This window comes from Triticum urartu, chromosome 4 (assembly GCF_003073215.2).
Source record: "Triticum urartu cultivar G1812 chromosome 4, Tu2.1, whole genome shotgun sequence".
Taxonomy (NCBI): Eukaryota; Viridiplantae; Streptophyta; class Magnoliopsida; order Poales; family Poaceae; genus Triticum; species Triticum urartu.
Genome location: NC_053025.1, coordinates 117291829 through 117319109, shown reverse-complemented (window position 1 = coordinate 117319109; position 27281 = coordinate 117291829). Strand labels below are relative to the sequence as shown.

Sequence of the window (27281 nt, the reverse complement as noted above, 5' to 3'; positions counted from 1 at the left end):
CCCAGCCGTGGCTCTCACGCAGCGTAGGAACCGGGAAGAATCAAGTGTGCAGCCAGTCCAAGGCCTGAAAAGGTGGAGCCGACGGATCGGGCGCGCCACTTTCGTTGCAACCACTTTCCGTGTACTAACGACCACCGCACCGCCATGTAGACGGTCGGTGCCGCGTCGAGTCCATACCAAGATAGGTACTAGAACCGCGTGATGAAACAAAAAACGCGTGATGAATGGACGGTACGACGCGACGCCGCCTACCGTGTGGAAGAAAATTGGGTAAGCAACCTGCACATGGCGGCGAAGCTTCCATGCCTCTGGATCGGGCCCGGGCTTACCCGATGCGTCTGGGCAGGCGGCCGGTAGGTAGGTCACGTACCCTTTCGGCACCGCACCACCCCCCGCCACGCCACCCGTACCGGCCGTGCCATGTTTGCCCGGGGAGGAGTGAATTGTGCTCTAGAGCCATGTACCGGAGACAAAGGAGTTAATTTTAAACCCGTTGTGAAGGGACTTTGGACTCCGTCTGTTGGTTGGGACGTACGCATGTGTCCCTCCCCTCCCGTACCGCCGTTCTTCCAATGCGCGTGTCCGTGGAAGAAGCTGCGGCACGTGCTTCGGCCGCATGGTTCGCACTTGGCTCAGCCCGGGATGATGGGTGCCAGTCGTATTGCGGCTAGTTGATTAGAGCAACTCCAACAGGCCAATTCAAATGGACGTTTTGTTCGTTTGGATCGGCCAGACGGACACGGATGTCCGTTTTTGTATTTGGGTTGACACGTGTGTCTAATGCTAATTTGAAACCCATATTGACGGCGAAAAAAAATGAACATATGCATATTAAAAAAGAAAAACTACATTAATTAAACATTAAAGCCGACCACAAAGACCGGCGAGAGTCCACGCGTACACATTTACATTAAAAAAACAGCCTAAACTACGAGGCGGCGCGTTGCCTTAGGTGTCGTCGTCGTCATTCTTGAGGTCCGTGAGGTTAATGAGTGTCGGCGCCGGCCCGGCCCAGGCGAACGCTGTGTTCCAGAGCGCCGTCATGTCGGGCAGTGCCGGCGCGGGGGGCTGTGCGGCCGCCTGTGCAGCCGCGGCCTGGCGCGCCTCCTCCTCGGCCTCGCGCTGCTCCTCGAGGTCGCACTCGAGCATTTCGAGGTACTCGCCGTCGCGGCGTTCCTCGGCCACCCTGATCTTGCGCTAGTGCTCGAGGTACGCCACCTCCTGCACCGGCGTCGCTCCCATCCAGACCGGCGGCGCGCGTACCCACTCGCGCACTACTCCCGTCCAGGAGTAGCGCTTGATGGGGGACGGCTCCGGCTCCCGCTCCGGCTCCGGCTTGATAAGGGACGGTGGGGCCACCGGCGGCACCACGCTGTCACCCGCCGCGGAGAGGTCAAGGGCCTGCGCCATTGCCATCTCGTACCGAGCCTCCTCTTTCGCCTCCGCCCTGCGTCGCTCGTCCTCCTCGCTCTCCCGGTAGACGGCCGCAAGGGCCGCCTGGCCCTACTCGCGGACGACGAGCGCCGGTGGCGGCGACCTCCGGTCGACCTCGTGCACGCCCCGTCGCCTCGCCTCCTCTGCTCGAAGGCAAAACCACCTCGCTAACTTGGGGGAGTTGGTTGCGTAGGCGGCCTCGCGGTGCTGCTCTGGCGTCAGCAGCGCCCACCGGCGTCGCACCTCCTCCGCGTGAGCACGAGCCGACCGCGGCGCCGCTGGCACTGGGATCCTATCTGGATCTAGATGTCAGTCGTATGGCCGATCTAGCGTCACGTCGGGATACGACAGAGGCTGGCGGTGCTGCCAGTGCCACTCCGCCTGATGCACTGGCACGCTCACGCGCTGCCTCTGCCGGCGAGGCGCCGACGACGACGGAGGCGGGAGGAACTCTAAGGGGAAATAGGTGGCGGGGGACTTGCCCTTGGCCTTGCTGCCGCTGCCGCCGGAGAAGAGGCCCATCTCGATGTGGTTGTGGTGGCTAGGATTTGCCGGCAACGAGGGAGCAAAGGATGGCAGATGTGGACGGCGAGTTTGGATGAGGACGGCCCTGTCGCACGATCGGCTTAAAAAAGGACGAGCGTCGTCGCTGACGCGTGGGCCTATCGTTATAAATTAAGCTGGCCGCGTGGGCAGCGGGTAGTTGGACGGCTGCCATGTGGAGACGCGGCGGATAGCGAAAAGGCGCACGAAGCATCCATTCGGTGTCCGCGCCAACGCATTTGGGGTGCAAATTTGGGCCGCAAATGCGTCGGCGCGGACGCGATGCGGGCGTGATTTGGGTTTGGGTTGGCGCGTTGGGCCCTTTGAAGTTGCTCTTAATCATCCACGTACCTACTAGTCTTTCTTTTTTTATTTACTCTGCATATCAACTTTTAACTGTGCATATGTCAGCATATTTTTTACAAATTTGATGAAAGTCTACAAAATTTAACTTGAGAGTCCATGATTTGCTTGCTGTGTGTCCACATGCACGCGGCAGTGCCGTACGTTGTCCTCTGCACATGGCTGTGGTGAGGAGCCAGGCGGAGCCGGTCTTCTGACCGACCGAGGACCGCCTGCCAGGGCGGGCCCGGTACGCGCTGCGTGTGTGTCGGCCGGCCAGACCAACGCAACGGCTTTCCTCAGACAACGGGGCGCCCCACGTGACGCGCCATTGCTCTGCACTCTGCTGCCTATGTCTCTGGCTGTAGCCGGGGCCCTCCTATCATCCTATGCCTCTGCTGCCACCGAGATAGTACTATCAAACGGACAGGCGCACACGCCATGGGTGTCCTCGTCTTGTGCGATGGTGCTGCACATTGAGGAGTAAAAATGTGTGTGCTCTTTGGATATAAAAACCATGAATATATAGAAAGTTAGAGTAATTTCGACATATAAATACACATGCGGTGATTCGGATCATAGATCCGACAACTTGCAAAGAAATTCATGTAACTAAAGACTACAACGAAATTTCTCATAAACATCTTCTCTGTGATGTCTTTTTTTTGCAACACAAAATATTGTCCAGACTTCCGTAAAAAGAATGATAGAGGCTAAGGTGTCCCGATGTTTCGATGAGATGGTGGCTATCGTTTTCTGTGGGAGTCGACCTTGACGATCCGACTACGAACGTGCGAGACGTCGCGCCTTAGCAATCGCTAAACCAACTTTCGAGGGTTATTGACCACGCCGGAGCACGATCAACCTGACCACGAGGGTCTGTTTCCTGCGAGCAAACGAAGAACAAGCAAGAAACTGAGATTGCAATCGGGATATTGCGAATATAAGATGAAAGCTTTATTGATCAAGGTGGGGTTCTGTGACGTCTTGGTCTGGTCGTTGGACACAAACGAAGTACGCGAAGTTGCAGCTATGGCGAACTTTTAATCTAAACAAAACCCCAAAGTCTAAACGACGCCCTAAGGACTGTATATATGGAGGAAGAGGGGGGAATTTCGTGGCCCTTGAGGGTGGGGTCCGAAACCAACCCTAACTCTTGTTTCCCCACACATACGGACTCTAAAAATAGCCTATACTTAAGTATTTCGAAATTACATGGGTCTGGCCCATTAATAAGGTGACGCAGCACCTAGAATAGCCTATGGACGAATATTATGAAGTGGCATCTTGTATATTTCGTCCAAGGCTTCATGCACTCCTTATGGCGGCTTCAAAGTCCTGAAATCATCACTTGTAACTCCGTTCTTGATCCCCTTGCGCATGCCATCAACTCCATGCGTGTTCTTGCTCCAATGTTCATCCTTCTCCAAGCTAGGCCCTTCATTTGTAAGCAAAACAAATGTATCCAATTTAGGCAGCATCATAATCTCATGAACATTAGAATCATTACCAAGAAACGAAAGTACCTGGTAATTTAATTGGCGTGCGCGGGCTCTAGTAATTGGTCCAGTATATGTAACAGTAGGGGCTGTGGGTGTAACAATGGTATTGATGTCCTCATCATCCTCCCCTTCTTGAAATGAAGTCGTCCTCGACGGAAGCGCATCTTCCTCACCCAAATAAGGCTTCAAATCTGCAATGTTAAAAGTGGGACTAACCCCAAAATCTACAGGTAGCTCAAGTTTATATGCATTATCATTTATTTTCTCTAACACCTTAAAAGGACCATCATCACGTGGCATTAGCTTTGATTTGCGCAGATTAGAAAATCTATCTTTACGCAAATGTAACCAAACAAGATCTTCAGGCGCAAACACAACATGTTTTCTACCCTTATCTCCAGCAAGTTTATATTTAGCATTCATACGCTCAATGTTTTCCTTAGTTAACTCATGCATTTTTAAAATCAATTCAGAACGTTCTTTAGCATCAAAATTAACCTTCTCTGAAGATGGAAGAGGCAACAAATCAATAGGTGCACGAGTTAGGAAATCATACACAATTTCAAAAGGGCACATCTTAGTAGTAGAATGCAATGAGCGATTATAAGCAAATTCAATATGAGGCAGGCATTCTTCCCACATTTTCTTGTTATTCTTCAAAACAGCCCTAAGCATAGTAGACAATGTTCTATTGACTACTTCAGTTTGTCCATCAGTTTGGGGGTGACAAGTAGTACTACAAAGCAGCTTAGTCCCCAACTTAGCCCATAAACATCTCCAAAAATGGCCAAAAATGGCTAAGAAATTTAGTATCATGATCTGAAACAATAGTATTTGGCACACCATGTAAGCGAATAATTTCACGAAAGAACAAATCAGCAACATTAACATCATTCTCTACGGTATCCGGGAGTTACATGATCTCATGGTCAAAGGAAAAGATACTTGACATTGGAAAAGCTCTAGCAAACGAACTACACGATCTTTGTACTATACTTAGGATTGGGTCTTGTCCATCACATCATTCTCCTAATGATGTGATCCCGTTATCAATGACATCCAATGTCCATAGCCAGGAAATCATGACTATCTGTTGATCAACGAGCTAGTCAACTAGAGGCTTACTAGGGACATATTATGGTCTATGTATTCACACGTGTATTACGATTTCCGGATAATACAGTTATAGCATGAATAAAGACAATTATCATGAACAAAGAAATATAATAATAATGCTTTTATTATTGCCTCTAGGGCATATTTCCAACAGACTCCTACTACCTGATCGACGCACAGAAGCCGAAGGCACGCAAAAGAGACGACTCCGGCAAGGAGTCGGAACGGCCATGGAACGCCAACCTCCTTCGAAGATTTTACAGTTGAAAGGCAGTATGTATCACGCTAACTTTTGTATTAAGTACAAGACAATAGGCTCCCCGAGGAGGGCTCGGGGACTGCCATCCCTTATTTATGAATGAAAATATCATGCTTGTCGCATCATTTACTTATTCTGTTCGGCACCGAGTCCGACTAGTCGGCTCGGGGACTGGCCGACTGAAGTTATATTAGAAGTCCTACCTGCAGTCAGACAAGTAGTGTGCCAGCTCTCAAGCCTTCCCTTGCCAAAGTCGCAGTTCAAAGAATCGGCTGTCCGACTGGCAAGGGTCAAAGGTAGAAACGACCGCCCACACGAAAAACGGCTAGGGACTAACGGACTAATATAACAAAGCCGGTTTTTCCCACACCGCCGACCGGCTACCAGAGTAGCCGGCCGGCCGGTTTCCATTCACTTTACTTTAAATCCAAGAAAGCTCAAGTACTTGCCTCCCCAAAGAGGGAAGGCGGCAAAGGAAAAAGCCTAAGGACAAACAAGCATACGTGAATGGAAACCAAACATGCACGTGATAATATTTACATAAAAAGACCTCCAAGAGGCCAGCATTCAACATAGTTTGGATACACCCCCGGTGGGTGGAACTGCGAAACTTAACAAAAGATTGTTCAAAGACAACAAAGCAGGAAAGATAAAGACGGCAGGTCAAGCTGGCGGAGCGGCCGACTGGTTGGCAGAGACGGTCGCGCCGGCTGAAGGAGAAAACGGCTGACGAACTTCGGCTTGGTCGCCGCCTCCCGCAGAGGGCGCGCTTCCACGCGCCTCGTTGCTGGAGGCACGGTCGGCCTGAGGTTGGCTGGTTGTTCCACCAGCCGGCTCGACGTCTCCGTCGTCGTTGTCTTCGTCCTCTTCGCCCTCGTCGCTGGAGGCGATCTCCTCCGCCGAGTCCTCGCCCACCGCCGGGTTCAGCCCGAACCACTCCTCCGGCTGCGCGACACCGTCATCATCGATTTCGGGTGCGAAAACGCTGATGTCGGTGCACTCGGCGATCGTTGAAGCTCGTTGGGCGATAGCCGGCCTCACCTCCTCCAGCTCCGCGTCGGCCTCCATCCGCCAAGTACGCAGCTGGTCTAGGCTCAGTCCTGGGTACCAAGCCCGTACGAATTCCAACGCCCGCCCGGCTCCGAGGCGGGCCGCTGACGCCTTCCAAGCCTCGAAGCGTCCGACTGCGACTTCCAGCCAGTCGGCAGTTCGGCTCGGGGTGCGGGGGATCGTCTCGCCAGGCCAGAGGGCGGCCAGCACTTGCGCCCCGGCACGTTGGAGCCGGCGGAGCATCCGGTGGGCTGGCTGCAGCCGTGCCTGGACAGCCAGAAGCTGCTCCTCAAGGGTCCGGTTTGCATCCGGCGCAATGTCGGCCCCCGCTTGACGGCGCGCTTCGCGATGAGCCTCGATGGTTTGGGCAGCGAAGACGGAGTAGCCCGGGAAGTAATCTGCAAGAAACAACAAGCAGCAGTCCAAGATAAGTCAAAAAACCCAGACGGCAAGGGACGTGGGAAGGCCGTGGAAAGCAGCTTACCGTCGATCAAGTCTTCAATCCGGCCGTAGCCTTCCTCCAGGCCTCGCCGGGTCTCGGACCAGGTCGCCGCCGCTATCTCATACTCCGCCAGCACGGCGGCTTCGCTCTCCTTCGCCACCTGAAGGGCCGTTTTGTGGCTCTCCTCTTGGTCGGCCAGCTTCTTGGCCAGGCGATCCCGCTCCTGGGCCAAGACAGTGCACTCGGCCTCTTTGGCGAAAAGGGCGGCCTTTGCTTCGCCAAGCTCCTTCCTCAAGTCGGCGTTGGCCCCTGAAGACAAAGAAGAAGAAAAATCAATAAGAAAGGAGTCGTCAAGAAAGATTCGACCCGACTGCGCGGCAGTCGGCCCGAATCTCGGGGACTACACCCAGTGGGTGCGCTGGCGCGCCCCCACAGGAGACAAACAAACCAAGTACTTACTTCGGCTGTCGGCCAGGTCGTTGGTCCGCCGGCTCAGCTCTCGAGCCTGGGAGTCGAAGGCGGCAACACGAAGGTTGTGGTATTCCTGAAAGTTTAGAAAGAAAGCAAAGTAAGGTGGCCGTCGAGAAAGATCCGACCCGACTGCGCAGCAATCGGCCTGAATCTCGGGGACTACACCCAGTGGGTGCGCTGATGCGCCCCCACGGAAGAAATCAAGAAAGCAAAGCAGCCAAGAGCGAAGGACTTACCCGGACAGAGGTTCGTGTCGACGAGAACTCTTGGTTGAGCTGCTGCAGCAGGGCGGCTTGAGCTCGTAGCCGGCTCCGGACCCCTTGAGCCGCTGCTTCTAGCTCGCCGGTCCCCCCGATGGGAGTCCACTCGGACACGGCGGAGCTGGCCACCTCCAGATCTCCTGCCGGCTGGCCTGCGCCCGCGGCTCGGCGCGACTCCGGCGGAGCGGCTCCTCCTTCAGCACGCCGGCCCGTCGCCAGCTGCACCTTGAGGCCGGCCCGGCTCCCTGGCTCACCTCCGGCCGGCTCCTCCGGCGCCGCTGGCGATCGACTGCCTTGGCCCGCCCCGGTTGGCGCCGCAGGCGGCGTTCTCCCGGCCAAGACCACAGGCTCCTCCTCCCTCTCCAACAGCGGCGGGTCTTGGATGATCTCCTCTGCCATGGGCAACGGGGTGTTGGGGGCCACGGCTCGGAGGGGAACGGCGAGCAGCGGAGGCTAGCTGCGCGAGCTTTCCGCCTCCGTCTCTGCAGGAGCCACCTCCTTCTGGGCCTTGGCTACGGCTTCAGCCTGCCCCTTTGCCGCCTGGGCGGCCGCCTTCTCCGCCGCCTCGCGCTCCTCCCGCGCTTCGCGGGCATTCCGCTCTGTGGCCTCCCTAAGATCGGCGCGGGGGTCCACGCGGCGGGAGCTCGAAGAACCTACAGCCGGCCCCACGACGGAGCCGCCTGGGCCCCGCTCGAGAGAAAGCGGCGCCCTGTCCAGCAAATGAAGAAAGCTAAGAGTGCATTCGAAAAAAAAAGAACAACGACGAGACTACGGCAAGCGGTTAAAAACTTACGCCGAGACCGCCTGGGGCTGTTTCACGGCTTTGCGGAAGCGGGCCGCCTTCGCGGCCGCCTCTTCTCGCTTCGTCGCCGCGGCAGAGGGCTTGGACTTCTTCGGCCGACTGCCGAAGAGGCCTAGAGCGGCCCGACGTTTCTGCGCGCCGCCGGCAGCCGGCGCGAAGGACGAGCCGGCGCCCTGTTGGTCGGCCGCCGGCTGGCGGCGCGGAACGACTTCGGCTTCAAAGTCGTCCGGCCAGTCCTCGAAGTTCGCGGTGAACTTCGAGCCTCCGGGCTCGGCGCTGTCCCCCACGACGGCGTCTTCCATGGCGGCCGCCCCCAAGTCCGGGTCGTCAACATCATCCACCGTGCGGTCGGGGACGTACTGGCGCTCGATCCCTGCCGCCCCGGCCGGCGGCGGGAGAAGAGGGTTCTGCACAAAGAGCCGGAAGGTCAGAAGCCGGCCGTCGCGAAGCCGGCTGACGACGAAAAAGAGGATAAAGAGAGAAGCTTACCACGGGTGGAGGATTCGCGTGAGAGTACGGCGCCTTGCCGTACTGCCAGTCCTCGCTGAGCTTGCAATTGGCGATGTAGTTGACCATAAGCGCCACCTCCGTGTGGGGCATCTCCCATGTGCTGAGCCGGCTTGGGTCGAACCGGCCGCTCATCTGACACATCATGTGGGGCCGGCTCTGGAGAGGAAGGATCCGGCGCTCCACGAAGGCAGCCACCAAGTCGGCCCCGCGCAGGCCGTCTGACTGAATGAGCACCCGAAGCCGGGAGATGGCGGCGTTCCCGGCCGGAGACAACGACCGGGATCGGAAGCTCCACGAGGGCTGCCTCCCAGCCGGCGGGCCGGCTACGTAAGCCGGCAAGTTGATGTAGTCTTCTTGCTCGGCAACATTCTTCACATAGAAGTAAGATCTCTGCCAGACCTTCACCGACTGGATCAGGGGGATGGGCGGGAACGGATTGTTCTCGCTCGCCCTCCTCATGGCGATGAAGGCTCCGCAGGGGGCGGGCACGCCGGCGACGACCGTGTCGAGCTTGCTCTGGAAGAATTCTCCCCAGAGCTCCAGCGTGGGGAGCAGCCCCAAGAAGCCTTCGCAGAGGGAGACGAAGGCCGACAGCAGCATCACCGCATTGGCCGTGAGGTGATGCGGCTGGAGGTTGTAGAAGTCGAGGAAGGAACGAAGAAACCCGCTCGCCGGGAGGCCGAAGCCGCGCAGGCAGTGCGAGCGGAAGACGACCCGCTCGCCCTCCTCCGGCGCCGGCGAGATCTCCCTCTCAGGCGCCAGACGGACCTGAACGCGGTCGGCGCCGGGCAGGCGCCGGGTCTGGCGAAGGAACTCCACGTGATCCTCGTGGACGTTGGAGCCGTCCCAGGAGCTTGACAGTGCCATGGCGACGAGGTGGCGTGGAGACGCGACGACGTTGAGGAGGAGGCTGCGGCGGCAGCGAGAGTAAGGAGACGAGGGCTAGGAGGGACGGAGTGGGAGGGAGCGCGCGAACCTCTGTCGCTCCCTCTCCTCCCCCTACTTATAGGCTCACGTGACGGAGTCGAGGAGGCGTGGCGTGGGGAAGCGTGGGGGTCGATCGTGCCCACTTCCCACGCCCCACGATTACCGATCCTTAATGGCGAGGCGAAACTGCCTAGAGAAGGCGAGTGGCCCTGTGGGCCACGGGATATCCGTGCCCGGACCGAGGCTCGCGAGTGGCGGGCCCGGGCCTGCGGCGGCGTCCCATCGCGCGCGTGCGCTCGCAGGATCCTGCTGCCACGTGGCCGCGAGAGGGCCCGGGGTCGGCACGCAGGCCCCCTCTCCTCCCGCCTACGCGGGGTCATCTGAAGTCGGCGTACGCCCGCAAAGCCGGCTCTTCAGGATAGGAAGCTGACCAAGCTTCTCGTCCCCTTGTTCGCCTCGGAGCTCGATCAGCTTCGGGGACTACTATCGGAGTAAATGGCCATGGGTAGCCTAGCCGGCTTCCCCTGGCACTTCTGCAAAAACTGCGAGCCAGCCCGGCTCTCATGAATCCAAGACATAGGGCCACCTTCCCCCCGCCGGCTGCGATCCAGGCCGGCTTTGGGAAGGCGGTCCGACTTCAACCTTCATTGGGGTCCGACTCCAAGAAGCCGGCTACGAGAAGGCCGACTCCTTCGAGCCGGCTCCCCATAAAGTAGTCAAGACCGTACCCACAAAGTTTCCACCCACCGAACGGCGGTGCGACGGGGCATGGCTACAGAAGAGCCTGCCACCCCCGAATCCCGGAGCACGCCTGGCGTAGTGCGCCGTACGAGGTAGGCATGACCCGTCCGGCGCAGCACTGTTGCCATGTTGACCCTGGCGTCACCCACGACGGGCCGCCAGCATGGCCCACAGGCGGTGGGCCCCTTAGAGCAGAGAGACGGCCGAAGGCGGCCGCGCTTCCAACCAGCCGGCCCGCCGCTTCCCTCGAAGAGGACGCCCCATTAAGGAGACAAGACGCGGTAAGGCTACAGCGATTGTCCGACAGGCGGCGGTACTGTAGCCGCGCTTACCACGATGAAGCCCACGTCAACAAGATGAAGCCATAGTGACCCAGGAGTTGGCAGCCGGCAGGGCCCACCAGTCGGCAGGCCCCAGCAGTCGGCGCGAAAGCCGGCGAGCACAGTCAAAGACGGCTGGGCCCCGCGCCCAGCCGGATTACCATTGTACCCCTGGGGGGTAGGCCTATATAAACCCCCCGGGGCACCCATGCAAAGGGTTGGACCCCCCGTTAGTTCTAGACACCGCACAAGGAGAAGAAGCAGGCTAGCCGCGCCCTTTCTTCCTCCTCCCCCCCCCCTAAAAAACAGCTCAAGGAGCGTTGTGTAGCTACTTGATTCATCTAGTGAACATGCGGAGACCCCGCGGAGCAGCAGTAGGGGTGTTATCTCCTCGGACAGCCCCGAAGCTGGGTAAGATCCGCCGGCGTGCGCTTCTTCGCCTCATCCCGCTTCCAGGCACCGGCGACGTCTTATTGGTTCCCACAAAGATAAGCCACCCGTTGGCATATGCCGCACCTACCACCCGACAACTAACCACTCATATAATCCAAACTTAGTTTTAAATGTTGTTTTCCATTCATCACCCAATTTCATACGAATTTGATGGTATCCACTACGCAAATCAACTTTGGAGAATATTGTAGAGCCACTCAATTCATCAAGCATATCATGTAGCCTAGGAATAGGATGACGATAACGAATAGTAATATTATTAATGCCTCTACAATCAACGCACATACGCGACGTACCATCCTTTTTCGGCACTAAAATGATAGGAACAGCACAAGGACTAAGGGATTCGCGTATATAACCTTTGTCGAGCAGTTCTTGTACTTGACGCATAATCTCCTTCGTCTCCTCTGGATTGGTACGGTATGGTGCACGGTTGGGTAGCGAAGCACCGGGAATTAAGTCAATTTGATGCTCAATCCCTCGAATAGGTGGTAATCCCGGTGGCACGTCTTGTGGAAAGACGTCAGCGAACTCCTGTAAAATGTTAGTGACAGCAGGGGGCAAAGAGGAAGGCACGTCCTCGAATGAAAATAATGCCTCTTTGCACACAAAAGCATAGCAAACAGATTTGCTGAAATCTAGCTCATCAATATCAGATTTGGTGGCAAGTAAACATGCACTTTTCAATTTAATTTCAGAAACAACAGTAGATGGTTTATTATTAGGCTTCATTTGGTGCTCAAATTCTTTTGCCACAATCTGATTTTCACTCTTATTTGTCTCCTGTTTTGCTTTATTAGCTCTATTAATACCATCTTTCAAAATGGAATCAGGAGTCATAGGAAGCAAAGTAATATTTTTATCATTATGAACAAGAGTATACTGATTGTTTCTACCATGGTGTACAGAATTTTTTATCAAATTGCCATGGTCTACCAAGTAATAAGGAACATGCTTGCATAGGTACCACATCACAATCAACATAATCAGCATATGTAGAGATACTAAAATGCACACGAACAGTACGTGTTACCTTAATCTTGCCGCTGTTGTTGAACCATTGGATGTAGTAAGGATGTGGATGTGGTCTTGTGGTGAGAGATAGCTTCTCCACCATCTCCATGCTAGCCAAGTTATTGCAGCTCCCTCCATCTATGATCACACGAACAGAACGTTCCTTCACAACTCCCTTTGTACGGAACAAATTATGCCTCTAATTTTGCTCAGCTTGTGTAACCTGCACACTCAAAACACGTTGAGCAACTAAACTTTCATACCTGTCAGCGTCTTCAGGAGCCATGTATTGCGTCTCATGATCAGAATCGTCTCCACCGTGTTCGTCACGTGTAATAAGAGCCAAAGTCTCCTCATCATAGTCACTAGCGGACTCATACCCACCATCCTCAGTAACAATCATCACACGCTTAGATGGGCATTCTCTCGCATAATGACCTCCACCCTTGCAACGTCGACAAATAATATCATGTGTTTGCCCTGTTGATGCCATGGATGAAGAAGAGCTCTTTGCAGGCCCAGAAGGTGTGCTCTTGGCAGATAGTGGTGATTGTGCCTGCTTTATTGTATCACGGTTGGAGGTGGTAGCCGACGGAGGCGTCGGTGTAGCAGAACGTGTGGAAGTAGATGATGCACGTGGTGTCCATGATGAAGGTCGACCTGCAGAAAAGTTAGTCCGCGCCAATGCCTGTCGATCCTGCACTTCACGTTCAGCTTTACAAGCAAGATGGAATAAACGAGTGATATTAGTATACTCCTTATACTCTAGAATCGTCTGAATCTCTCTATTTAATCCACCCATAAAACGTGCAAGCATAGCTTCATTCTCCTCAACAATACCACATATAATCATGCCAGTTTGTAATTCCTGATAATATTCTTCTACAGAATTTTTTCCCTGTCTTAAGCGCTGCAATTTTTGAAGTAATTCATGTTGATAATATGGTGGAACTCAACGAGTACGCATAGCAGTTTTCAAAGCAGCCCAAGTAGCCGGAATAGGATATAATCTACAATGCTCAGACCACCAAACACATGCAAAACTAGTGAAAGCACAAACAGCAGCAGGAACACGTCTCTCCTCGGGATATTGTAAACATGTAAATCGTTGTTCAGTTTCTAACTCCCAAGTAAGATATATATCAGGAACATATCTACCCTCAAATGGTGGAATATTCAATTTTAGTTTAGGGAGATGGTTATGATCTCGTACCTGAGGGTGAGCCCTACCATTGCCATTATTTGCATGTGGACGACCTGGTGGTTGTTGTGCTGTTGGTGGCACGCAGTTCTGATTTTGATCAACCTCATCCTCATAATCTCCCACATAAGCATCCTCCTCCACATCAGCAGTAGGAGCCACAGAAGTATCAACAGCAGCACCAGCAGTTTGGCCCGACTGAAGAGGGACACGGCTCGCTCGGCGGAGGGCTGTTTCCCGACGTGGAGGTAGTCGGTGTTGTTGCTGTTGTTGCAGAGGTGCGGCAGGAGCAGCCGGTGGTGGTGGTGGAAAATGCGAAAGCAATTCAGCAAACTTGTTATCGAGCTTTGTTTCAAACGTCTTCTCCATGCCATCTATCTTCTTCATGGCCTCTTCAAATCTGTTTATCACATCTTGCACCTGTCCATTCATCATTTGCTGAAACGTGTCATGAAGCTCCTTGTTCGTCAAGTTCTCCCAGTCAGTCTCGTCGGCTTGTGATCCTGGCATGGTTAGCAGCAATAGAAACACACAAGAATATGATCCTACAGACTACTAACAAGTGGTGGTGGTGGCGGGTGTCACAAATCCGTCAAGCAAATCTCAAATTCTTACCAGTTCTTACCCAGCAGCAGGCGGTGATCGGCAACCGTTGTAGTCAAAAACTCTCAAAAGCTTGGATAGAGCGATTGCCAGGGAGAGTCAAACGCACGACGTAGATGTATATGGAGCTGGGAAGGCTTATAGTATGGTAGCAAAAAGGGTCAGCAATAATCAATTCAGAGATGCAAAGTTGAATAAACGCTCAACGACGGTACTGTGCTGGTCCTAGGCTAGACCGTGCTAGAGACGCGAGCCTAGAACACTAACAAAATCACGGCGCTGCACGTAAATAAGGGAAAAGCACACTCTGGAACTTTTTTTTGCGCTCCTTTTTTTTGCGCTCCTCTTTTTTTTGCGAAAAATCACTATAATGGCGAGTGTCTCAAAACTCTTCCCTCGTTAAACTGATAGGATGGGCACGAAAAAAAAATTCACTTTTTTTCGGAAATCAGGGCAGCGACGACGAAAAAGTGCGACAAAAAATCACTATGATGGCACGTGGCTCAAAAGACTCAGAAAAGCCTAAAAATAGGATAGGGAAAAAAATTTGCCCGTGAAAATTTTGGCCTAAAAACTGCCCGGGGGTCTCCAGACTCTTTTCTTTTCCCGAGACCTACGCAGGTAAGGAAACACGACTCGGAATTTAGATTGATCTCAAGAACAAACCTAATATGAGAAGAATTCGGATTGGTGGTGGATATGGATATGGACTCAGAGCGGTGGCGGATAAGCAAAAGTGGTAGATGGGCGATGATGATGGTGCGGCGGCGGCGTGACAACTTATGACCAGAACTCGAAACTCTAAAAGAGACTCTAAGACCAGCAACTTGACACGACGATGCAACCGCAAATTCAACAAAGCAAAAACCCTAAAAAGATTATGCAAAGGCTCAGATTGGTTCGGATATGATGAACTAACCCTAATTTTTTTGTGTGGCTTTTTTTTCATGGACTGTAGGTATGAAGAACAGACTCGATCTAATCTACGAAAAACTGTAAAAATCTCACCGAGCAAACTGGAAATCTGATACCACTTGATAGAGGCTAAGGTGTCCCGATGTTTCGATGAGATGGTGGCTATCGTTTTCTGTGGGAGTCGACCTTGACGATCCGACTACGAACGTGCGAGACGTCGCGCCTTAGCAATCGCTAAACCAACTTCCGAGGGTTATTGACCACGCCGGAGCACGATCAACCTGACCACGAGGGTCTGTTTCCTGCGAGCAAACGAAGAACAAGCAAGAAACTGAGATTGCAATCGGGATATTGCGAATATAAGATGAAAGCTTTATTGATCAAGGTGGGGTTCTGTGACGTCTTGGTCTGGTCGTTGGACACAAACGAAGTACGCGAAGTTGCAGCTATGGCGAACTTTTAATCTAAACAAAACCCCAAAGTCTAAACGACGCCCTAAGGGCTGTATATATGGAGGAAGAGGGGGGAATTTCGTGGCCCTTGAGGGTGGGGTCCGAAACCAACCCTAACTCTTGTTTCCCCACACATACGGACTCTAAAAATAGCCTATACTTAAGTATTTCGAAATTACATGGGTCTGCCCCATTAATAAGGTGACGCAGCACCTAGAATAGCCTATGGACGAATATTATGAAGTGGCATCTTGTATATTTCGTCCAAGGCTTCATGCACTCCTTATGGCGGCTTCAAAGTCCTGAAATCATCACTTGTAACTCCGTTCTTGATCCCCTTGCGCATGCCATCAACTCCATGCGTGTTCTTGCTCCAATGTTCATCCTTCTCCAAGCTAGGCCCTTCATTTGTAAGCAAAACAAATGTATCCAATTTAGGCAGCATCATAATCTCATGAACATTACAATCATTACCAAGAAACGAAAGTACCTGGTAATTTAATTGGCGTGCGCGAGCTCTAGTAATTGATCCAGTATATGTAACAGTAGGGGTTGTGGGTGTAACAATGATATTGATGTCCTCATCAGCGAATGTAGTCAAACCAAAGCACCAACATTTTCACTCATACACTGATACACCTGCACGAATTTGTATACCTTGGTAAGTTTCGAAAACCATGTTGAGTCGCACATCCAAGAGGAAGGAATGCCGTGATCGTTGAATGTATTTGGACCGGGAATGGTCCCATATAAATACAAGTCGCTGAACAACAATATTTTCACGAAGTGCCATAGGGCTTCTAAGTACGACAAATTGTGCCAGAAGACATTGACACATATTCATCGTGTCCACATTTGAGTTTTGCTCAACCAAAAGCCTTGCTGCTAGCGAAATGTCGTACTATATCGTAGCATTTTTCCTCGCAGCAAAACGTACTAGAATTAAGATGTATGATTGATGCATATCGTACCTATTTTATATCATTGCTGCATCGGTTCATCTGAGCTGAATTTCTTTTTCTCTGCTATTATACTATATCGTATTGTCTATACTCTACCACTTGGTTCAAAACCTTGAGTAATGGAGAATGATGGATCACATTCACCACATACTATGGTGAATTTGGTTTTGCATGTTGCATAGATGTTGTTTCAAACACCCGTAGCCCGAAACAAAAACCTGATAAATTCCCCTTGAAATATAGATGCTCGTTGGCATGGAAGTTCAAATGTTAATTTGTGTGCTTCTTTATATATAAAAACCAAACCTATCATTGACCAAGTGTCATTCAAACCTGAGGGCTTCTTAACTTCTAAGAATTATAAAAACACAATAGTAGAAAAAGAACTATGATTGTGACCCAAGTTATCTTGAATCTTTTTTCTTGTTGGCCAGGAAGTTTATTGAATACAACAGTAGTGAAACGATGTTTCATTTCTTTAAGTAAAATCAGTGGTATATTTTCAATATGTCGGAGGCCCTAAAATTGAAATTTGTTAGTTCAAAATAAATAAATTTATGTATCATGTAAGTTTACACAATAGAAGGATACAAATACCAAAGTTTCTAAGGATTATAAACTTTCTAAAATTACTCTAGGTTCATAGAGGTCACAAGAGAGCTGTTGTCCTGGCCTTTATTGGTCGGGCTTGGCGACAACGATCTTATGTCATTATCTTGTTCAAGGTGTTGTCAATTTGTTGTGGTGCTGGTCTTCACTGGCCGGTTAGCAAGCAATCAAGATGAAAATCGTTGTCCAAACCGTCTTCGGCCGAACGTGGCGGCGACAATCTTGCGTTATTATCTTGTTCAAGGCGTTGTCTACTTGTTGTGATGATGGTCTTCATTGTCCGGTCAGCAAACAATAAAGATGAAAATCCCTGTCGTCTTCAGGCAAACATGATGACAATGGTGTGAGACGATTATCGGAAGAAGTCGACTTAGTATTAGGTGTTTCTTTCATATCTTGTAACTTTCTTTTATCATGATTCACTTTGTTTTGCATTCTACTTAATAATTAATAAATATATATGTGCATCACAATGATGCAAAGGTCGGGCGTTACAATCTTCTTTTCAGAAGAAAAAAAAAACTCTTTGTATGGCACTGCGTCCATGATTTAAACATGATCGCCTCACACAATCTCTGCCCCACACAAAGATGATAAAAAAATAAAATAAAAAGGCGATGACCCACCAAAGAACCATGACGCAATTCGATTTATTTTATTTCAGAAATCACGACTCAATTCGGAGAGCCCGATTTATTCACGCCACTGGAGCCGAGCGGCCACCTCAGTCCTTGAACCAGACACCGCCCCTCCTCTTCCTCTGCTCTCCTCTCCTCTCCTCTCCCACACGCGTCCTAACGCAAGCAAAGCTCGGCGGAAAGCGGCTCGGACGCCATGGGCAAGGACTGCGGCAACCACGGCGAGGACGACATCCGGCGCACGTGCCGGCGCTTCCTGGCCTTCCTATTCTTCCTGGCCCTCATCGTCGCCGTCATCGCCCTCATCGTCTACCTCGTCCTCCGCCCCACGCACCCGCGCTTCTACCTCCAGGACGCCTCGCTCCGGCAGCTGGACGTGCTCACCGCCAACGCCTCCGCCGCCGCGGGTGTGCTCTCCACCGTGCTCCAGGTCACCGTCGCCTCCCGCAACCCCAACGACCGCGTCGGCGTCTACTACGACCGCCTCGACGTCTACGCCTCCTACAAGTACCAGCAGATCACGCTGCCCTCCGCGCTCCCACCGGTGTACCAGGGCCACGGCGACGTCGAGGTGTGGTCGCCGGTGCTCTCCGGCCCGAACGTCCCCTTCGCGCCCTACCTCGCCGACGCGCTCGCCAAGGACGTCCAGGCCGGGTACCTCATCCTCCAGGTAAAGATCGACGGCCGCGTCCGGTGGAAGGTGGGCAGCTGGATCTCCGGCCACTACCACATCTTCGCGACCTGCCCCGCCTTCCTCGTCGGCGCCGGCGGCAACGGCGCGCCGGGGGCCAGCGGGCTCAGGTTCCAGACCGCCACCTACTGCCACGTCGAGGTCTAGCCGCCGAACCGTACGCGCTCTGCTTCTTCTTCTTCCTCTTCCTCGTCTGCTCCGTCGACGGCGACGAGGTAGGTTTCTTGCGGGTGGCGCGCGCGCGTGCGCGTCGCCAAGAAGGATCGTCAAGGCTGAAGGCCAGGGGGTGGTACATGGTGGTAATAAGTGTTAGCGTCGAGGGGTATATGTGTAAAAAAGGAAAAGAGAATTTAGTGTTGGTTACTCCTACTAAATTGTGTTTTGCTCATGTTTAACTGTTGGTGAGGTATTTATTCCGCGTTTAATTGTCAATATATATAAACCTGTTGTTACGATGGAATTAAAGAAAATGGTTAATGCTGGGGTTACAAGTTGTTTTGTTGCGATTTGAGAGAGCTTTTTGTTGTGGTTCAATTCAACGACAAGTTTAGAGATTTTGTTGGAAGGGTCCTAGCTTAGCTTAGCCAGGTTGGTGGCAACAACCAACCAGATAGTATCGTCGATGATGATGAGCTTTATGGTAGGTTGCAAGTCCAATTCTCTGAACTCATGCCCTGGGAGGATGAGTAGGTACGGATTGGACTTGGGAGTTCAGGATCATCCTCTCTCTCTCTCTCTCTCACCTTGCTGGCAGCTCCATCTATGGAAGCACCTCTGCATAGAAAAAAACATATACATATTTATTTTTGGAGTTTCCAGCTGTTGGCTTCTATAGCGAGTGGCAGAGTAGTGGTGATGTGTATGACTGGTGAGGAGTGGCCATCGAGTGAAAAAAAGTATTCTGTAGCCATGGAATTCAGTGCAGGAGAGGAATTATACGAAATCCCAGGTGTCCCGTGGAACTTCCATGGTTGAACCAATTAGCTCTCTCGCAAAAAAAAACAATTAGCCCAGGTGCAAGGTCTCCATGACGAGCAGTGACGATTGCGTGATATCTGCAGCCTGTGTGGCCCAGATTTTTTTTTAAAACAAGGTGTGGCCCAGATTGCGTTATAAAGGATTTATCAGTCGCTTTCTTTCTTTTCAAAACTAGAGAAAATGCGGCAAAAAAGAGGAGGAAATGTGCTTTGAGGTGGTAGACAGCAATGATTCACGTCCTGGTCTTGAGATGCGACACAACACGATGCGTATACATGATCATGTTAATGCATTATTAGCAGTTGATGTGGTGTCCTCCTGCACGAATTACTGCGCTCTGCGTAATGCATTTCCAAACTGGTACTAATAATCAACTACTTATATTCCGGTGGCAGTCTGGCAAACCGGTGGCAGGTCTGCGTCCTAGTCGCCTGCGCCCGGTGGCGTTGCTTGTGGAAAAGGAGGTGCAGGATTAGGCCGGCGGTGAGCAAGCGTTTGGCAAGTGGAGATACGTCGCCTTCCTCCTTTTTCCCTCGCGGCGGTTTCTTTGTTGCTTTCCGAGTCGACGGACGTCTCCATTCTTTCTAGCTGCAACGTCTTATCGCGCGCTTCCTTTCCTGCTCCCGAGAATGAAAAAGTTTGTTGACGAAGGACGGGCCAGTGGCGGGAAATTGCTTCTCGTTACGGATCTGTCTGTCTATTATAGATAAACGACGGCCGCGTGGACAGCAGTGCACGTTCTCCTGTGGTCTTGATGATCCGCCAGCTCTTTTCATGGACGAGTTGCGTTTCTGGCATGCATCCGTCGTCACCGACAACTGATGGCAGCGATTATACGCAGCTACGAGTTCGCAGCAACAATAATTGGCGCCAGCGGAACGCACGACGAGCAGCGTGTCTGCCTACGCAACATGGATGCATACAATTGCACATGCTGCCTAGCAGCACCAAACAACGGGGCATCGAACCTGCACAACACACTATTGTGTATGACTAATGTTTCTCAGGTCTGCATAATTCTCGCATCACGGACCAGCCGCCCAACGTTTCCACAACATCAACACACGAACATGCACGCACTGTGTCTGTATAGGAAACCATATTCTCGAATCACGGTTAAAAACTCCCGGCATGACCAGCAAGGACCGAGATAGCAGCTCCTGCAACAGAGAAAAAACAAATAGGTTTTCACCCTGGTTGTTGCATTAGCCCAATGCCACTCTGCCGATCATTCTACCCAGGGTGGTTATGAATACTTCCTTTTATGACCTCAACCTCTTAAGGTCCCTCTCGCCGCTGTGATCGTGGCTCCTGTGCTCCTTCCGCTTTGGATTGCCGGGCTCGAGAGAATGGCACAGCCCGCCCTCCTCGGTGTCCTCTGCCGTGTGAGCGACGTTCTGATGATCCTTGTTTATCTTTTCCACTGCATCCATCGCTGATGGCGACGTATTGAGGCCTTCATTGCTAGTGGCAGTGCCATCCCTCTCTTCGGTTTGTGCTATCCTCTGGTTTGAGCCTTGCCTTTCAGGGTCATGCTGGCTATGTCCATGGCAGTCTGGCAAGCTCGGTTGTCTGGATGCTGAATGATTTTTATGCGCAGGAGGCTCCTCAGCAGCTCCAGGAGCTTTCTCCAGGGCATGTTGATTGGCTAAACCTGCAGAGCTGCTTTTAGTATCATTCCCTTGAGACGGTGGTGGCCCATAGAGCTCCATCATTTGGTTGCTAACCTCTGAAAAGAATAATTGCAATTAATGTAAGCATGGGTCCTTAGTGTGTCTTTTATACTTCGCAAGAAAGAGCATCAAATGTGAACGTGGCAGCAAAAAGAGCATCAGTTCTTGATACACAATGGACAATACTGCTTACCAGCATTGCAAAATCAACAAAACAGAAGTGACACCCCCACGTTACATGTAATTTTCTATATCTCTTTGCTAATGTTCTGTATATAAGACAAGGTCTATCAAAATAGTTGAACTCAAAAGTCGACGCCAACCCAAATATTTCCAGTTCCACGCCAGAGGCTATCCAGCACACATTCATTAGAGTACTCCTGTGCATGACATTGCCTAGTGTACGGTGTAGCCCAGAACACTAGTGCTCAAAACTTTCCCTTGTGCACATCACAAAATAACTTGTGTCTTTGACCTAAGCAACCTAATTCCACTACCAGTTTTGAATATATGATAAATTTTGGTTCTCCAATTCTCAGGGGTTCCATTGACAACTAAAGCATGATAACATCTGCTGCTACTTGTGAGGATAAGAAATACTATCCTTACGACAATGAATACTGCAATAGTGCAAATATGCACAACTGACCATATGTAGAGACCAACCTTCCAACTGCCACGGGGTTACATCAAAATCTTGCCACCAGACCTTCTCACCATCTGCTGGAAGCTTGACTTTAAGGAACTTCGCAGCAAGGAAGATTGCGCCGGCCGCAATATGTTGGGGCTTAAATTGCAGGCAAAGAGATGTACACAGCCTGTACAGCCCTTTCAAGGCGTAGTAAATAGGCATAACAGGGGATTAGTAATTTTTAAAGAATATAAGAGTAGTCTTAGCATACCCATCATTGACAAAACTCCAGGCAACTTGAGCAAGTTCCTTTTGAGCAATCTTGAGTTTTTTTATTGCTTCAACCAAGGGCTTGTATGGGTGATGCACATTGAAGTCAAAATCAAGTGTTACAAGCACAGCACGCTCCCCAATTAAAAGAAGTTTCTTCTGTTGTTCATAGACTTCCTGCACAAAACCAACACAAATAGTCTCAACTACCATTTCTGTCACAGTAATCAGGGAATAAAATGCATCGACTGTAAACAAAAACTTGCAGCTTTATGAATAATAGAAGTGTGGGGAAACAAGGATACCATTGGCAACTAAGAAAAGGAATATCAAGACAGTGTCAACAACAAAACATCTAACCTTTTGCTTAATTCGAGCAACAGCACCAGGATCCTTTTTGTGGATGATCTCATAAGAAATTAGTATGACATCCTTCAGGGGTATGGGTGTTTCTTCAACTTTACCCGCCAAGAACATGCAAACTGTGGCTACTGTCTGCAGGTTGTAATGAACTTTCATTGATAACTTGCAATGAGTAGTTGATTTTGAAAAAAACGCTAACCCCAAATAACAAATTGTATGCCACGTGCTCTATGCTGTACACTACACACACAAAAAAAATGCATGTTTCTTCTGCAGAACTGAACAAGATGAACCATATCATGGAATCCAATAAAATATTGGGTTTACAAGTGACAGCAAACTAGAAACTAGAATACTGCCTACAAGTGACAGCAAACTAAAAAAGTGTGTTTCACATATGGGTGGCAGCATTCATGATTGAACACATGTTAGAAAAGTATAATACTGCCTACCATGCATATAATGTGCATGCTGTCTGACAACAAACATGTACAAGCCCATACAAATTTAAGTAGGGCTTACCAGTCTATCATTTTTGGCATGAGATTGTCGAAGGAAAAAACGATGACAGAATACAATAGCTGTAGCAATTGTCACTGGAGGCCTACATTTCAAAGCCATCTGTCATAAGAAGGAAAGATGCACTATATAGAACTACTAACATGCAAACAAAGCATAATTGATGCAGTACTATACATGGACTGATTCATAAACTTTCATGGTGCAAGTATTCTAAAGACACATAAAGGCCTAAACAAAAATAATAAACAGTGTTTGATCTCTTCTGTTGTCGCTAGCTAAACAAGGATGTCATGTGATCACCCATCGCTGCATGCTCGACAAGAACGGTGGCATTAAAGTAATGAATCAATGAGTCTAACACTGGGGTCAAGGGCCAATGTGCTAAGAAGTTATGCCTGACAGAGCCGTGTGCTTCTGAAAAAAAGTATATAAACCCCTTTTTAAAGGGAAAAACTGAACAGTAGTTATGTGGTCACATGCATATGTTGCAATTTGTCAAACACAAATATCAGATAGATTTACCATCATATCTAAGCAATTAGTTCAAAACCATCTCTGGATATTGTCAAAGAAAATAAAGCTAACAAACAAAGTTCAAGGTTATATGGAGTAGGCTGAAAATCAATGTACACATGACCAAATGCTTAGGAAGAAGAAAAACTGGACAAGTCAACAATCAAATAATTATTAAATGTCTAATATAGCGCAGATATTGCATGATTAAACACTTATTCAATATAATCAATTAAAACTCCAGTAAAAAATGGACAAGTCAATTCTTGATGGGGCAATGCTTAAATTGCCACATGACCAGCCCAAGCACATGCTTGGCAACCTATCACAATAAGGACATTCTATGTTTCTTTCAAACCTATACATATGTCCCCTCGATCAGCAGAGGTGACGTTTCTAATCTTCTGAATCAATTTGCATCCCTGATATCTTTTTAACAAAAAGTTGCGTACAGTGCTTGTTTCAGATATTCCTGCCATTAAATAATTCCACTAAAGGCATGTTTGATTCGCAGCCTAAGACTGTGTAAGATGTTAGGCATTTTTGCCTAACTCCGCTGGTACAGAAAAATGGAACCACAGTCCACAACTTAGCTTGTCTACATAATTCATGCTACAAGTGCATGTGTCTATGGCGCTTGGAACCCAGCTAAAAAAATGTTTGGCGTGCAGAAAACGTGGCTTTGAACCAAACACTTGCTTAACTTGGTCAAACTAGCCTTGAGGGAGTGTGATAAACCATGGCAGAGCTTGGCTCCCAACTAAGGAGACCCCGGATATTCTGTCTGCTAGAGGTGCAACCTAGGATACAAAATGTAGTCATGTACACTAGAGAACAACCACTGTCAACAACAGAATGTAATCACTTATGTTTTAGATGTGCACTAGACTTTCCTTGGATTTGGAAATAAAATGTGCATGATATCGATCATGATTTTTTTTCAAATATTGTTGACGATGAAACAAGAAAGAAATGGAAGTTTGTTAAAAAAACTAAGTTATAATAAAAAGTCAAGTTGACTACAGAAACTTGAAAAGAACAGGTATGATTCAAATAATACTGCTAAACTAGCTTGCTATACTTTACAAGAAAACAAGTAACAATAAAATATGCATTGTACTATATGTTCTTACACTTTAAGCCTCACTCCCAGATCTTGAAGAAAAGTGCAGTATGACTTGCGAAGGAAAGACTCCTTCTTCAGACTAATGCCATCTCTTCTTGAAAGGGAATTCTCCTCTATTTCTTTTCTACTAAAATACCACGAAGCACCAAGGTTGCCATCTTCCACACGTTTATTATAGGGAAATCTATATGGGCTGTTTTCTACAACTCCATATTGGGAAGAATCACTTGTCTGCATGATATCCATGTATGATTTTCCTCTTTTCTTCTAAAGAACCTGACAAAATGAGATATATTATGTCATCGCTTGCAAACTTAACATCATAAGCATACATAAACACAGTGACGGAGCAAAGGGCCAAGGGGGAGCCATGCGCCCCCCCCCCCCCCTTAAGATTTTTTTTTCATATACTCTTCAAATCTAAGTGCAAAACAACAAACAATTTCTACTTGGCCCCCTCTAAGCTTTAGTAACTTTTATTTGCCCCCCTACTCATTCCTGCCTCCGTCCCTGCATAAACAGGAGGAAGGTACAACTAGGCATGTACATATACACATTAATTTGAAAAAAAAATAACATCGATGAAGTCGTGAAGCGCTAAGACAGATATCAAACTATATGTTCCCAATACTCTAAATCTAAAAAAATCTTCAGTGGAACATAAAAAGGGCATATTCATACAGCTTCATTGAACAGTCTGTCCTTCACAGAAGCCCAGTAATTGAACAAATTTGTGACCCATGGATGACAAAACAACAAACAAAAGAGTTTCTTCAATACAACATCAATGCATTTCCTCCATTTACAAGGATGGCGACATTAATGAAATTGTAAAATTGTTGCATGCGAGTAATGACCACTGCACAAGTTGCTATTTGTTCTTTCAAGTTTATTTTCCTGAGTCCATGGCGTTCAAGGTGTTTTCCTGAGTCTGGGAGCATAACACAGAAACAGGGTACTCCAAACTTAACTAAGACCAGAGCTTTAGCAAAGCCAGCAGAATGAATGGGGAGAGATCAACAAACATGATATTTTCTTGAAGGCAGCTGTTTGACCTAAAGCAAGCGACTATATTCGACCGGCAAGAAACTAAACCCAATACACATGAGATACACAATCCTCAAACACATCTTAAGTGGGACTGTCGGAAAAAAAAACATAACCCAAATTACAAGCGAGCAACATAAAATAGTGGAGTGTACAAATCTCAAACCACCGCAAAAATCCAAATTTTCTCATATAAAGCCCACTTGAGTAGGTAACCCTGGAATCCTAGATGAAATTGTAGGGGACTTCAGTTTACAGGTAGGTATGTGTGTTATGAAGGTGTTATCCTGGCTATACATATCATTTAGACAAAATTACTGAAAGTCAAAATTCACAACAAGAGCAAAAAGTAGCCTCATAGTTGGTGTTGTGGGCAGGGGAATAAAATGTATTATCAAGCTCATAAGTTTGACCGACACTAACACAAAACCCCACTGCATCCCAACGCCTCGAGTAACGCAGTTCTCCAAGCTAAGCTGCGTAATTTTCAAGCAACGGCAGAAATCTTTTAAAACTCAGTATTAGCATTGGCCCCCATATAAATTCCTCACGAAATTTAGCTACATCCAGTCCCCCAGACACCTAAAAACATGGATTTACCGGGAAACTAAGCACGCAGTTGCGAGATCAAGCCCGTTCAGATTCAAGCGAGTAAGTTCAGCTCAACAACTACGCATCAAACAGCGCCTAGGGTTACTCCCGCCCGGCAACAATCGCGCATTACAATCCCGAGGTGAGCTCCCAAGCACCGGATCCCTCAATTGGCAGGCAGAATCATGCGAACCGGGGGAACTACAGAAGCAATTTGAGACGATTCTTCTTATGGATATAAACACATCGGATCAGAGCAGAACCTGAGAGGTCGACAAGTAGTTTGGCGCAGGGTGCGGACCGACCGGCGAGCGCGCGGGGCGGAGACGGACCGGGATAGACGTCGCGGGCGGAGAGCTGCAGCTGGCGGCGACGACGACGGCGGCGGCGGGGGATAGGCGCCGCGGCAGCGAGGGGGAGCCTGCAGCCCTACCTGCGACTGCGAGGCTGGGTCGGACCCCGGCAGAACCCTAGCCGGTTGATGTGTCACCGTGCGCCCGGGTCCACCTTTTTACCCGCGGCTCTACCGGGGTTCTACTAGGGTTCGTACTCGTTGCAACCTCAACTTTGATTTGCTGGCCAACACGGACATCTCATAATTATTTCCCTCTCTTTTTTTTAGGATATATTATTCTCCTCTCTGCCAGGTTGTCTTTTTAAATACTCGAATTGCACGCACGGATTATTATTTTTAATATACTACTCCCTCCGTCTCATAATATAAGATGTTTTACAAGTTGATTTAGCTTGCAAAACGATCATAAATTATGAGACAGATGATAGTAAAGTAGTAAAACAGAAATAATTCAATGTCACGGTAGCATGTCATCTAAAAACCCAATTGCTAAGGAAAATGTTTAAAAAGAACTTACAGCGCTGCGTAAGCCTTCTCCAACCGCTGCCATGCATCACGATGGGGCCCGCACACCGCTTCTCCACTCTCATCCTTATTTCCCTTAGGTCAATGCTCCTCCCTCTGATGGGGCCCACGCGAGCGCCTTAGCCACACAATTCTGAGATCGTTGTCCCCCATCTCCCCCGCACCTCTAAGGTCGTGCTCCTCCCTCCGGTCAATGCTCTTCCTCTATCCCCTGCCCCATCTTTTTTTCACCGGTGAATTGAAGCAGTACTCCTGTGCTGCCATGGCCAACTAGGAGAGGACATCGCTGCAAGCCCGCCGTGGACGTTGGTGCAGGGGGGCACCGGCCCAGCAATGGGGGGTTGCACGGCAGTGCTACAACGGATGAAGGGGTCATGTGGTTGTGCTGAAGTGGAGTGCTAGTCGGCGGCTCCCGGTGTTGCGATGCAGC

The 27281-nt window shown here is 49.8% G+C and overlaps 2 protein-coding genes across 2 annotated transcripts; one reads left to right on the top strand and one right to left on the bottom strand.

Moving 5' to 3' along the window:
* The first annotated feature begins 17637 nt into the window (after positions 1-17637).
* LOC125550974 (NDR1/HIN1-like protein 1) lies at positions 17638-18745 on the top strand. Its single transcript, XM_048714115.1, has one exon. It carries the CDS (start codon positions 17763-17765, stop codon positions 18402-18404), a length of 642 nt encoding a protein of 213 aa, XP_048570072.1. The 5' UTR covers positions 17638-17762; the 3' UTR covers positions 18405-18745.
* Positions 18746-20199: 1454 nt separating this feature from the next.
* Positions 20200-26489, bottom strand: LOC125550973 (cyclin-T1-3-like). Its single transcript, XM_048714114.1, has 7 exons — positions 26235-26489; positions 24341-24609; positions 22695-22776; positions 22170-22304; positions 21811-21986; positions 21575-21726; positions 20200-20964 (listed from the first exon to the last, which is right to left on the bottom strand). The coding sequence occupies exons 2-7, from the start codon at positions 24577-24579 to the stop codon at positions 20498-20500; spliced, it is 1251 nt and encodes a 416-aa protein (XP_048570071.1). The 5' UTR covers positions 24580-24609; positions 26235-26489; the 3' UTR covers positions 20200-20497.
* Positions 26490-27281: the final 792 nt, after the last annotated feature.

Excerpts from the sequence above, each read along its gene's own strand:
- LOC125550974 (XM_048714115.1), top strand. The coding sequence starts at position 17,763 with ATGGGCAAGGACTGCGGCAACCACGGCGAGGACGACATCCGGCGCACG.
- LOC125550973 (XM_048714114.1), bottom strand. The coding sequence starts at position 24,579 with ATGGATATCATGCAGACAAGTGATTCTTCCCAATATGGAGTTGTAGAA. Across the intron at positions 22,777-24,340 it reads CTGGGAGTGAGGCTTAAAGT|GCCTCCAGTGACAATTGCTA; the intron begins GTAAGAACATAT and ends TTTGAAATGTAG. Across the intron at positions 21,727-21,810 it reads TGGAGTTTTGTCAATGATGG|GCTGTGTACATCTCTTTGCC; the intron begins GTATGCTAAGAC and ends AGGGCTGTACAG.